At 40.0% G+C, this 13,952-nt stretch overlaps 1 protein-coding gene across 2 annotated transcripts in view; it reads right to left on the bottom strand.

Moving 5' to 3' along the window:
* Positions 1 to 13,952, bottom strand: part of ADGB (androglobin) — a 68,879-nt gene that overhangs the window by 23,444 nt on the left and 31,483 nt on the right. For both annotated transcript variants that reach the window (XM_081854308.1, XM_081854307.1), the window contains exons 18-26: positions 12,392 to 12,536; positions 11,197 to 11,311; positions 9,891 to 10,058; positions 8,641 to 8,776; positions 6,618 to 6,743; positions 4,390 to 4,483; positions 1,915 to 2,049; positions 1,107 to 1,260; positions 624 to 811 (exon numbers count right to left, since the gene is read on the bottom strand). In XM_081854308.1, coding sequence (XP_081710434.1) covers positions 624 to 811; positions 1,107 to 1,260; positions 1,915 to 2,049; positions 4,390 to 4,483; positions 6,618 to 6,743; positions 8,641 to 8,776; positions 9,891 to 10,058; positions 11,197 to 11,311; positions 12,392 to 12,536 — 1,261 coding nt within the window. The remainder of the gene's footprint in view (positions 1 to 623; positions 812 to 1,106; positions 1,261 to 1,914; positions 2,050 to 4,389; positions 4,484 to 6,617; positions 6,744 to 8,640; positions 8,777 to 9,890; positions 10,059 to 11,196; positions 11,312 to 12,391; positions 12,537 to 13,952) is intronic.

The raw sequence follows: 13,952 nt of genomic DNA, 5'->3' as shown, positions 1-13,952 counted from the left end.
TTAGAACAGGCCATTTGTTGCTATGGAAACCAGTTATCGAAATGAAACTGCAGTTAAAATGCCAAGATTGACTACAATAAACTTTCTGAACAAACATTAGACAAATGATAAAAAAGAGGCCTGTGCAAAGCCCTGGGTACCTTAGGAACAATCACATACATGTTTGCACAGAAGTGAGTCACTACTGAGTTCAGTGTGGTTTACTCCTTCATGTTTTTAGAATATAAACCTTATTTCCTAGATCATGCAAATGTCTTGAGATGAATGTGAGATAGAAAAACAACATTCATGTCTGACTTTCAGAAAGACCAGGATTTGACCCAGCATTTTAAAAATGCCCAACGTGGTGCATTTGGGGAAAGATACAAAAGCATTACTGGGACAGCTCAGTTAGCCAGAGCATAAGACTTAATCTTGTGGGTTTAAGCCCCACATTTGACAAAAATAATCATGCGTTGCAGGGGTTGGACTAGAATGACACTCACGGTCCCTTCCAAGTCTAAAATCCTATGATTCTATGATTACTACTCATTAATGCTTCAGTAAGTAATATGCTCAAAGTAACATATGAACACTCAAATAGGGTACATATGCAAATACCTTTGCCATTTCCTCAATTTTACCTGAATATAATATTCTTAGCATTTGGTACATAATAGTCCTTAACTTCTTTAATGGAATATACATTGTTTATAGTCTCACGAGAAAGAACTGGAAGGGGACTGTAGGAACCTATGAGTCGAAGCCTCCATTTCCCAGCCAACACTGGTGATTCACCAGTTTGAACTTCAGCCATAAAAGTATATCCTCTCTGAAATTAAAGTTAATTTTGTTAGCTATTAACACAAGTAATATGATACAATAAGTATTGGTAAATAAAGAGCAAATATTATAGCTGCTGCTGATGCAATACTGTAAACCCCAAAATGGCCCTACAATAGTCAAGACTTGTACATTATGAAGAATTACAGGTTGTGTTGTTGCATTCACAGTACCTGGGGAAAATAATTGTTATTTATATCAGTGTGTAGTAAAAGGTCCTTTGTATCATTTTGTTAGTAAGGTAGTAGTACTGTAATTACTATGAAGATGTTTATATTTATCACCTTATTCTTTGTATAAAGATGTGGTGCAACCCTGAGAAAGATCCGAGGCATTTCTTCCAATGTATCATTGTCTACGACATGCAATGCACATGTAGGTATGGAAGAATAAAACTTTGCTGCTATGATCATATCTTCTGGAACATAAAACACCTCTCTATAATAAAAGGGAGAAAAGGGTAAAGTAAGGATAAGGGGATCTGTCTTTCTCCAATTCATGCCATTTTTGCAGGTTTTACCCATACAGCGGTACCTCAGTTTATGAACTTAATCCGTTCTTAAACCGAAACTGTTCTTAAACCGAGGCGCACTTTCCCTAATAAGGCCTCCTGCTGCTGGTGCCCTTCCACCGTTTGGATTCCGTTCTTAGACAAGGTAAAATTTGCAAACTAGGACATTGCTTCCGGTTTTGCGGAGTTCGTAAACCGAATCACTCGTAAACAGGTACCACTGTATTTCCATGTCACTTCCACCATGAATCTAATTTTTAAAAAATACGTTTAAAATGCCTATTTACAAGCAGATTTTGACATGCTTAAACTGCCTAGAACTACTGCACAACATTCAAAGAAGGGTTGCAATCTAGTGAATATCAAAGGTCTGATCCACATGTCAGTTCTAGAGATGGTGATCAGATAATTTTATATCGAAATTAATGAAGACTGAATTCCTCAAGCATGACCTTCATGAACAAGTACAAGACTGTTTCAACATGTGGTCACTTGGCTTTCAGTCACACAAACAGCATTAGCAGTTAAACTATAATATGATATAGATGGTCTGTATGTGACTCATCAATAACAAACCTCACCTGAAGACCACAAACCAAAAATTTGCTGGCTGGTCCGCATATGTTACAGTATAATCAGCAAAAGCTGTCTTAGTCCACTCATCTTCAGCACAACGGTATTTTTCAAGTGACTTACATTTACTTTTGAACATATCTCTATGAAACACAACAAGAAGAATATAAAATAATCAGTTGAGATCATAACCAACAGTACTGAGCTTCAAGCTGCCTCCACTCTTTATATACACAAGATATAATAGCATCCCAAAGATTAAGCAGTGGCAACTGTATTATGAAAAAATGCCTTCCTCAACAAGCAACAAATTACTTGTGGCAGAGGCATATCAAACACTTTAAGTGTGGGTCTACTCAATCTCACAAACGAGGGATCAAGCCTTCCAGATTCTGCTAAACTACAACTCCCATCAGCCCCAGCAAGCAAGGCCAATGGCTTCCCCACACCGGAATAAACAGTAGGAGTCGGATTTAAAGGGCAAAAGGGATATGGGGATGAAGGGTGCTGAACTATACCCCAATCTGAGGATTACCTCTGTTTAACTAGAATTTCACTTCTCTGTCAGCTTGAATCTAATTGGGAGGTGAAAGCAGCTGGAGCAAAAACTGCAATAAACTCAGGTTTAAAGCCTCACTACACACCTTTTTTGCTCTTAAAGCCAGACCTCCCTTGTTCCTTCTGCTTTATGCTTAATTAGCCAGACCTATATTTCATGCTGGCCACATGACCCGGAAAAACTGTCTGTGGACAAATGTCAGCTCCCTCGGCCAGTAAAGCAAGATGAGCGCCGCAACCCTAGAGTCGTTTGCAACTGGACTTAACTGTCAGGGGCCCTTTACCTTTTTATATTTTAAGAGCTGGCCAAACTAGAAATAGCATGGGAGATGCTCAAAAGCATCTTTCAACATCTTTTTTCCTGCTAAAACCAGCTGTGGTGCCCCCCACTTTGGATCACAGCCAATCTAATTAACACATACACGAGCTGCTATTAGCTGTGAAAGGAAAGTGTGCTGTGGAGAGTGAAACTCATACTGTTTCTATATATTTTACTGCCTGAAACGAATAGCAGTTCCCAGAGGGAGGATTTAGATTAGCAGTGTGACCCAAATCTAGCCCTACCCCCTCTCTGTGGCTGATTTTGAGAAGAATAAGATGTTGGGGGTTGTATTTCTGAATCTTTCACATCACATCTAATGTGGCCCTGAGGAGTAGCAGAAGTTCAAAGGGAAATTAAGATATGATCATGCAGCTTTATCACTGGACACAAGAAATATATTCTATACATTCTTTTAAAAACTACTTTCTCTGTATCAATGTAGTAACTATGCTACCTCCAGGCTGGCATAGTTTAGGGATCCAATTCTGGGGTCTATCAGGAAAACAAAGGAACTTTGGATCCAGCCTCTGCAGTACCCTGCCTCTGCAGTACCCTGTTTCAGACCTTATTGCTGGCTGAAGCTGAGCTGTCAACACAGAACAGATGTGTACATTGGAGAGGCAGTGTCTCAATCTGTGAGCAAGAAGAAACCTCTTGTGGATTCAAGTCACAAGTCTGTTCTTACTGAGCGGTGCAAAATCTATAAAGCCTTAAATGGCTCAGGACCACAGTACGTTTCCTTTCCTCATATGAACCAACCCAGTCCTTGCAATCATCATCTGAGGCCCTTCTTTGTGTGCCGCCTCCATGAGAGGTCTGGAGGGTGGCAACACAGGAATGGGCCTTTTCTGTGGTAAACTCCGCACTTGTGGAATGCTCCCCCCAGGGAGGTGCCTGGCAAATCTATACCATTATAAACTGGTATAGATTGCTTGTTACTATGTTATGTATTTTTGTGCTTTTCTATTGTAATCCAGTCTGTGATCCTTGGGATGATGGGTAGAATAGAAATGTAATAAATAAAATTATAAATATATAATCCTTTTCTAATGATGAAAAAAAATTAAGAAACTTGGTTTCCACCTTATCAACTAACACAGTTTGAAGACAACCGTCTCTACTCAGTCAGACTATAGCCCATGATTTGTAAATCTATTCATGCAGGACTCAGTCATTTATCTGGGACAGCAATCTGGTGTCCTTAATACAGATGTGAATGTGGATCAATAAAAAGAAGAGATGTTGCCCCATTTGCCAATTTGCACATAAAGGTAAAGGTAAAGGACCACTGACATTACATTTAATTCTTCAGTAACAAATTGATGTAAAATTCATAGTCTGTCTCTTGATTTTTTTTATCCTGAATATAAAGCAGAATAAAAATTGATTCAATGGTTAAGCAGGGTGTTCTTTAAATTTCACTTTTACATCTGAAAAACTAAATATAGGGATGCCCAAAACTGGGTTTCAGTACTTTCCCTATAGCACTTCCACAGGGTCAGGTCAGCTTTTATGAAAGAAAATAAGGGGGGCGGGGGAGGTGTTGTGAGGCAAAACATGGGATTTATATACGTGACCCTGCAGAAACCATACTTTGTATTACCTCAAAAGTGTCAAAGAACATTGTTCAAAATTTGGCTCTATTAGAGCCCACAACTTTTGAAGTGTGTCTTTGACTTTAGTATTCTCCTTAGTACCTGAAAAATAAAAAGACAAATAAAAACAAATTTGGCTATTAGTAAATATTCAACATAGTTATCATTCCTAAACACTGGCATGAAGAAATAAGGTAAAATATTAAGGTTAAGATCAATAAGGCCTTTAAGAACCATATTGTCAGGAAAGCAGTATTTAATGTCTGGACAAAATACAAAGACTTATTGGAGAATAAAACTCCAAGGTGGCTTTCACCCCTGGAAGCTAAGGCCCGAAAAAGACCCAATATGGAGGCCAAATGGCCAAAATATTGGGAAATACTAGAAAAAGATGGAGACAACTGGAAATTGCAGAGTTTGGAGAAAATCAAGGATAAAGTGCGAGACTGGTTACATTATGCTCAGATTAATGAAGTTTTTAAAAATGATAAAAAGCTAGGGTTCCAGGTGGAGAAATCGAAGCTAGAAACAGAATTGTTAGAACCAAAGACTAAGGTACTTTCAAGAACGTATAACCTGCTGTTAAAATGGAATACACAAGACGAAATGGTTAAATCAGCTATGATAAAATGGGCACAGGACATTGGGTATAAAATTATGTTTGAGGACTGGGAAAGGTTGTGGACCACTGGGTTGAACTTCACTGCATGTAATGCTTTGAAGGAAAATGTAATGAAAATGATATATAGATGGTACATGACCCCAGTTAAACTTGCTAAGATATACCATTTGTCTGATAATAAATGTTGGAAATGTAAAGAAAATGAAGGAACATTCTTTCACCTCTGGTGGACCTGCCCTAGAGTGAAGGCTTTCTGGGAAATGATATATAATGAGCTGAAAAAGGTATTTAAGTATACCTTCCCTAAGAAACCAGAGGCCTTCCTTCTGGGCATTGTCGGCCAGAAGGTGTTAAAGAAGGACCGAACATTTTTCATGTATGCAACAACGGCAGCAAGGATACTCATCGCTAAGAACTGGAAGACTCAAGAACTACCCACACTGGAAGAGTGGCAGATGCAACTGATGGACTATATGGAACTAGCCGAGATGACTGGCAGAATCCGAGACCTGGGAGAGGAGAGGGTTGAAGAAGATTGGAAGAAATTCAAGATTTATTTTAAAAAATACTGTAATTTGGTTGAATGCTAAGAAAGGATGCTAGATCATAAATAATTGTGCACCACTAAATTAGTGAGAATTAAGATGATAAGTAAATTTGAGAAAAAACTATAAACCTTTTGGAGAACTTATAGATTATATTTAAATGAATTTGACATAAGAGTGTAAACAAGATGATAAATTGCTGGCAAGAATTGGCAATGATGTAAATGGGAGCGGGAGGCGCGAGGGAGTCCAAAGATGTTATGAAAAGATGTTATGATATATGTTATACTGTTTTTTTTATTTTTGCATTTATGTTTGAAAAATCCAAATAAAATATTATTAAAAAAAAGAAGAAATAAGGTAAAATATAAAGCTCTGAGAGTAAGCAGAATGAAAGCATGTCTAACTGAAAAGACTATCTAACCAACACTTCTGCAAGACATCATCTGAGGACATTTGTAGCCAACAATGCCATGTTTTGCACAAATAAATAGCTTTTATGATATAATGACCAACTGCATTATACAAGCACTGTGGTGATTCCTATGGCATTCTGTGAATAATTCAAGATTCTAGGTGTTGAGATTGGGCCCTGGCCCCCCAATCCGAAAGTCAGAAAAATGGCTGTTTGGCAGCCATTTGGAGGTTCTATGTCCTTTCCACTCCTCATCTGGGCTTCTGGACAGAATCTTCTATCCAGATCCCTTTACAGGAGTACCCTCATATATCACACCTGATAAAAAAGGCAGGGTAATGAACCATCTCACCCCTCTGGGAGTAGACTAAAGAGTCAACCCTTATCTACCACATGAGCTGGCACCCAGTGCAGCCTACTTATATACTTCAGTGGTGGACCGGAGTGAAGCCTTGGTTCCTTCAGTCCATTTCTGCATGTAGGCCTCCATTAGCCAACTTAAATTTAGAGTTTTGGTGGGATATCCCATCATCCTCCGTGGCTGGTTGAAGCCAAAGCAAATGGCTGTCTGCAAATTACGAAGGTGCTGCCCTGCTCCGTCCCCTAGGGGCTGTGTCAGGGCGCAACTGTCACTTCTCTCAGAAGAATCCTGACCTGGTTTTCTGCCATTCATTAGTAGCCGCACATAAGACCCTTTCCAGGCAGCCTGCAGTTTAAGTGCAACTTTCTCCTCTTCAGGTGTGGGATCTTTGCTTTGCCAAGCAGAAACATCTGTCAGCTCTAAAAAGAAATTAATACAAAAGTTACCTGCCTGTGAGATTACAATACTTACGTCATGTCTACAAAAACCAACAATGGAGTGTTTTATTGTTTTATGATGAAATCCTCTATACTAATACACATCTACAAGTGTGGATTCTTATGTAGTCACACATAAGAGGGATCATTGCAACATTTGGTTGCAGTTCCCACTTGTTCATTACAATCTAGGAACCCAAAGAAAGCAGTCTAATGCAACATTTCTGATGAAAATATATGGTTCTGTACTGTTTCCCTGCAAAATGTTTTCAGGTAACTGGATACTGCAGGACATTTACATGAATTTAGATCAGTTTGATAGATCTGAAACATTTTTCTCATCTAATGAATGTTTATTAGACCTTACATCAGCAAGCTTAGTGCTGCATCTAGCAGTAAAAACCCAGATAGGCCAGGCAGCAAATCAGGATGGTTGGCAGATTATGTGCCCCCCCCCGAGCCCACAACTGGCTGGCTGCCTTTCCCTTCTGCTGCCTGCTGCCACCTCATTCTGCCCCTGCTCCCTCCTGCCCCCTATTTGCTGCCAAGAGTGGAGGCATATACTCCATGACTTGCTCTGGGGATGGGGTACAGAGTAAGGTAATGTCAGTGAAATCTCCTAGATAGTGTCTGTACTATAGCTGAAAATTACTGCTTAAGTTGCCTTTAAAAAAAAAAAAAATTTAAACAGTCATTTGCTGCCAATGGAGAAAAACGGCAGCCCAGAGCATCTCTGAGATATCTTGCTTTAAGAAAGGAGTCCTTTGTTGGAAGAGCGTGAGTGGGAGGGAGTAGTTGGTGGAGGGGAGGAAGGGAGCAGCAGAAATGGTGCATCTCTGCCCTCTCAGGTGCAATATCTACTGTTGGTCTTGGTTAATCCTGATTGCCAAAATGGAACCTTAGTTTTCAGAGGCAATTGACTGCTAATGGTTAGATGCTAGGCAGCAACCACAGTAGTGGCTTGTAACTTCCCAGAGTTTGGCCTGGCAACTATTGGAGATAAAGCACTAGCTAAACAAAGTACTTAGGATGACCTCAAACAGACAGCACGGACCGTTTCATCCTCCACACTAGATGCAATGCATTTACACTTTAAGTCTGGGAACATAAAATGCAAATAGATTTTTGTATTGAGTGCTAGACTTATGTCTTGCAAGCTTAGGTAAGTGATGTGCTGTTCTCCTAGTGTCAAATGCTAATTAAAACTGAAATCCAATTAAAGTTTAAGAACATATATAAGACTGATTTTTTTTTGTAGGTGTTGCAGAGCATTTGAATGATTGCAGTGCTGTTGAAATGGGAAAAGGATGTAGCTCAGTGCTAGACCATATAGTTTGTATGAAAAAGCTCCCAGGTTCGATCTCTGGCATCTCCACATACAGATGTAAAAGACACCTGCCTGAAATCTTGGAAAGCTGCTGTCAGTCAGTGTCAGCAATACTGAGCTAGATGGAACAATGGCCTGTCTAGAGAATCAACAATGTTCAAGTGTTGCAGGACTGTTATTGCTAACATTGTCCTAGTCTTCCTTTGTATTCCTTTGCTTGTGTCTCCACATTGATGCCCCAAATGTTGGGATCAAAGATGGGTAAACCTCAAGAGTATCACACAAAAACCAAACAAGATCAATGGCATAAAGGTGTGCTGATACAGAATTAAAGTTAGCAGCATCATGTTAGCTCTGCTGTATGAAGTTCAAAAAATCGGTAGGCTCCATCAGTTATATGAGAGAATACCACCTAGGAATTTTGTGTCTGGTTTGTTGTGTTAAAATGGCAGGACATCTCAACATTCGGCAGAATTTTTCTGTAATGATATCTTCTTAATAGATTATTTAAAAATAAATATTGCTGGTACATTATTCATGTTTTCCATATACCTGAGGAGTCTGTGTCTTCAACAGACACATCACTGTCTTTAAAATCCAAAGTGAAACATCTGTAAGCAAATTTATAGTTGAGAGGAACATTCCCCAATGTCTGTTTTATCAAATGCCAAAAAGCATTATTGAAAGCCTAAAATGTAAAAGAGAAATGGTCAGTAAATTATTATAAATAAATGATCAAATATTTTCTACTAATGATTTTCAGAGGAAAATATTACCGAACACATACCCAACCTGTATATTTGACTACTAGATAGAGTGGATTTGTAAAATCTGTAAAATGGCTCACTCCAACTAAATGAGTTTTCCTTTTGATATTTCAAACCAGCCACATAATGTGATCACTATCTTAAGATATGATCAGATATCTGCCTTGTGCCATTATTGTTTCCAAAATATTTAATTGCATAAGCAACCAGAACAAACAAATGTATCTTTTCAACATCAGTCAAAGGTTGGGGACAATTCAGATTTGGGGGCATTGTGGTGTTTGAACAACTGACAACCCAGCAGCAGCGGCAGCGGCAGCAGCAGCAGCAACAGCAACAACAGCAGCAGTTAGCTGAAAGCTACATCCAAAGTCAAAGTATTTTGTCTGAGAAAAGGGCAGTTCAACAACATGTTAGCTACTGCAACATGGGCAGCATGATCCTAAGGCTTGCACAGCCATAGCTAAAGGGACAGTCCTTTGAGATAAGAGGAACACAGCTGCTCAGTGGACCATATTGTAATTGTCTCAAAAACTCATACTTCACTTTCTCATTATTTATATAATGTACTGAAAATTAGGGAGTGGAGATCTGTTCTGAAGACAAGGCTGTTGATCTCATCCATTCTTCACTGTGTCTGCATGATTTGAAAAATGGCCCTTGTGTGCCACACTGGCACAAGGCCATAATTTCATTTACATAGTGACCAAGGATCACCTCAGTCCAACAGCACAGCTGCTGATTCTATGCTCTTATGTCACTAAGCAGCCAGAGAACAGGCATCTGTGTGATTGTTAGTTCATACCATCCAGAATATGGGGTTAGGTTTCTTGTCAACATTGAGGAAGATCTAGACTTTTCAAAGTATCTGATGTGAAATTCACAAGAGCATGTTTACAGGAATTCATGAGAGACAACCTAAATTTTCATTATCAGGAGTTTCAGCTAATGGGCTGCACTAGAAAACAATCATTTGGAAAGCACAATATATTCTGCATGTTAACAGAAGGATAAGATTCTTCTTGTTTTTTTTACCTTAAAGTGTTCTCTAGTTGTTCCTGGAGCACAGAGGCCAGGAGGACAATGTGTTGCTTCCAGTGTCTTTATGGCTGCGGGAAGGTTTTCTGCATTTCCAAAATTCAGTATCACATTTCCAATGGCTTTCATGATAGTGGTGGCTTGTTCTATGAACCGATAGCTTTCCTGAGGAGAAAATACATAAACTACCATTAGTCAGAACTATTAAAAATATATCACTATTTCAACAACATGCACATGGTCAATTCATTAGGAATTACTGAAGCACTAAACCTATGTTAGTGACTATTACATTCGTATGTAATTTCTATGAGGGTTTTTTTAATGTCCCCGGGGAGAGGAAGGAGGGTTCCACATAAAGAATCATTTGAAAAATCTATGAATTCAATATACTGTATTGGCCAGAATATAAGCCACACTTGCAAATAAGCCACACCTTTAAAATCTGGCTGCTTGGGGGAGGCTTGGGAGCCATGCACCATTGCCCCGTGCTCCCAGGCTGCTCTGGGCGGGGGGTGGGGTGGGGGAGAGCCGTGCTGCTTTGCCAGTGCCGTAAGGTTGCAAATATAAGCCGCACTTTAACTTTTCACGATCAGAAGTTGGAAAAAAAGTGTGGCTTATTTTGGGGCCAATACAGTAGATCAGATCAGGAACCACAGAAACCTAAACATAGTGAAGAAACAAAAGGGGGGAAACTACTGAATGAAGACTGAGCATGCTCAGTGGGTATGGAATGCTGTCTGTCTGCTAGAGGAAAACTTAGAAAAACAGGAGATGAGTGGAGAAAGAATAGAATGTCTGGAACCGTGAACAGAAGGACTTTACCCTGTAACTCCACTTGTATAAATGTATTTACTAGCTCTGTTAAACCTACAAAAAAAAAAAATCCTCTAGAAAGAAAATCCAGCAGAAATTGAACCACAACTACTTTTTTGAAGAGCTAGGTGAGATCCTAGGTGGAGCTCAGTCTGTAGACATTTTGCAGAATTTTCTCCCTGTATGATTTGGAGAAAAAATGCTGGGCACTTACCTTTGGCCATCAGTGGGGCCTGCAACCAAATTTCAAAATTGCATAAGCAGTTGTATGTTTTAGCATTATTTTGTGATGATGCAAGTGTCTTCCAGATTCTGCCCATTTTAAAATTAAATTGCAGGATAATTATGGATCTGTGATCTTTTCCATTCAGAAACAGACTAAGTACTTCTCGAACAAAACTTTAACTTCAATAGGAATTAAAACTTGACAATGAACGTTTGTTTCTCCCAATGGAAATATAGCTCCAGTTGTTATGGTAACAAATACCTTTTCAAGATTTGGCAGGACAATATCCTCTTCACCAAACACACATGGGACCATGCTACAAAGATGGATATGGTGCCCTACAGGAGAGCTCGCAGTGAAGAGTAACACATGGCGCCTACATTTAAAATAAGCACACTAATGAACAAAGAAACTAAAACATAACAGAAATTCTAAACAGTCAGTGTAAGTAAACCTCTCTTGTCTCTTTCATTATTTATTGCTTGGCTCTCAAAACATTTAGAGAATGGCTCTAAGACTATTTGGTGGACCACATGTGTTTGTACACTTTGAAAAAAAGTTATATGTGGAAAAAGTGCTAAGACTTGTTGGCATTTCATCCACCCACTAGCAAATAAATATGTAACTTATTCTGCAAAGTAAATAACCATAGCTATCTTCTTCCTTGTGCAAGAACAGATGCCTCAGGTGGGAGTTGAGCTCTCCCTTGTGGCTGAAACTGAGGTGGGAATCAGAGAGTTCCTGGTATAAAGCTGAGCTCTGAGGCACATGAGAAGAGATGAGGGACTAGTGAGACACGTTAGCACTAAAAGTCCAAACCATACTGAAGTAAAAAACAACACTGGCAGCCAGGGAAGGAAACTACCACAAAGGCAACCCACCTTAGAAAAAGCACACATACAAAACTGACAAAAATTACAAATGGATTAGAAAGAAGAGGCCAGAAAGGCAGCACAAGCTGTGTGAAACCAAGAAATCAGATTGTGGCTTTCCAAGGGAGAGGCACACAGCAGCTTCTTTGAAAATGTCAACATTTCCTGTCTGCAAGCACAGGGAGGAACGAGATCCCAGTTGGAAGTGTCCTGTTGCCCACTAGAAAACAGAGAGTTCCTCTGCTGAGGCATAGCCCTACCATGAATTAATTTATTTAAATATTTAAAACTCTATTTTTCATAAAAGATACAGCAAAGGGGTATACAACATTCAAAGTGACAATAGCTTTGATAAAAGCATAAAGGTGTGTTTATTTATTTAAATATTGAGGTAGCGTAAAAATAAATGCTTATTTCTCAGCCTCAGTAACTCCATGGAAACAATGGCACTGACCTCTTTTACAGGATTGCTGTGAGGAATCTGAGAAGGTGTGTAAATAATTATTTAAAGTACTATTTTAAAGCACTATTGCTATGCCTCTAACTCAAAAGGGATCAAAAGGGTGTAGCAGAATGGCACATACCCAGCAGGAAGACTTATCACAGCAGCTTTAGTGGCATATGTATGGATCTTCAGGATTAATTGTCCTGGCGCCAAATTTTTCCATGAGAATTTTTCAACCATGAGTAATCCCTTGGGCAAAACATGGCCTTCTTTTTGTGCACTTGCTATAAAATGAAAGTATACAGATAACTTGTTGTTTTTTTAATCACCAAAATGTAACCATTTTCAATATATTTACATATGCTGAGGATTTTATTTATACCCTGCTCATCTGGCTGAGTTGTCCCATCCACTCTGGGCGGCTTCCAACACATAAAACATAAAAAAGTCAAACATTAAAAACTTCCTGATACAGGGCCGCCTTCAGATGTCTTCTGAAAGTTGTTCTTAGATGTAACTTGTAGTTTGTTGCTTGTAAACCTCATAGAACATGATTTATATCTTATAAATATCAGCAGGCAGTCTTTCAAGAGAGTAGACAATAAAACAAAAGGAAAGGAGGAAGCTCATCAGCCTTTTCCTTTCTGCCTATAACATGTTAAGTCAAGTTGCCAGGGACAGCAAATAATTAAAATTTGTAAGCAGTTCTACTAAGAAACAATGAAACACTCAAATCCTACTGTGTCAGATGCTGGTGTGGTTGCTTGAGAGTAAACAGGCAAGACTCCGACCTGTCTTTTCCAGGCTTTATTCTTGGTGCAAACTATTTACAGTGAAGAGCGTCGTAAGTTCATGTCTGGCTCAATCGCTAGAAGAATCTGGGAGTGGTCGGTTTTTGTAGCTCCCCCAGCATAAAAGTCGCGTCACCCCCAGCGTTTTCCGCCCCTCCCTGCACCGAAACCTACTGCACAGAATGGGTGCTGGCAAGGGCCTCTTCGGTTTGCTCAGGCTCGGTGTTGAGGCTCTCCCTAGCATCCCCTGGTCTCTGCAGTGGCGTAGCGTGGGTTGTCAGCACCCGGGGCAAGGCAAGTAATTTGCGCCCCCTAACCCGTGGATTTGCGCCCCCTAACCCGTGGATTTGCGCCCCCTAACCCGTGGATTTGCGCCCCCTAACCCGTGGATTTGCCCTAACCCCAGATGTTGTGCCCGGTGCGGCCGGCCCCCCCTGCACCCCCCACGCTACGCCACTGGGTCTCTGCACCTCTTCTCCACTGGAGGTGGGGCTTTCCTCCTCATTGGAAGAGGAACTGTTTCGCAAGATTTTCAGAGGCTCCCTATAACACAACTGCCCTTCCATCTCTCGCCTCTGAGCTGATGGCAGTTCCCTGACACCTACATATGCCTACCACTAAGAGGCTTACTTCAGGTACATGAACAAAGAGTCTAACATGTTTCTCTTCTACACCTTCTTGAACAGGTAAAATCTTGAATATGCAAGGACTGAGGAACATGCTATGTTACCCTCTCCAGGTCTCAGGTAATGAGATGCCTCTTGTGGTGGACAACAAACCAAACCCAAGGCAATGATAGGAGACAGAGTAGACTGGTCCTTCACAGGTTTCCTTGAGCCTCGTGTGCACTGTACTAATGCTGAAGGGACTATGTGTTCTATTTGCCTTCCTTAAAACCTAAAACAGAAA

Source organism: Podarcis erhardii, assembly GCF_964252035.2.
Source record: "Podarcis erhardii genome assembly, chromosome: 3".
In the NCBI taxonomy this organism is placed as follows: Eukaryota; Metazoa; Chordata; class Lepidosauria; order Squamata; family Lacertidae; genus Podarcis; species Podarcis erhardii.
Note: the sequence above shows the minus strand (reverse complement) of the source record. Positions and strands in the feature narration are given on the sequence as shown.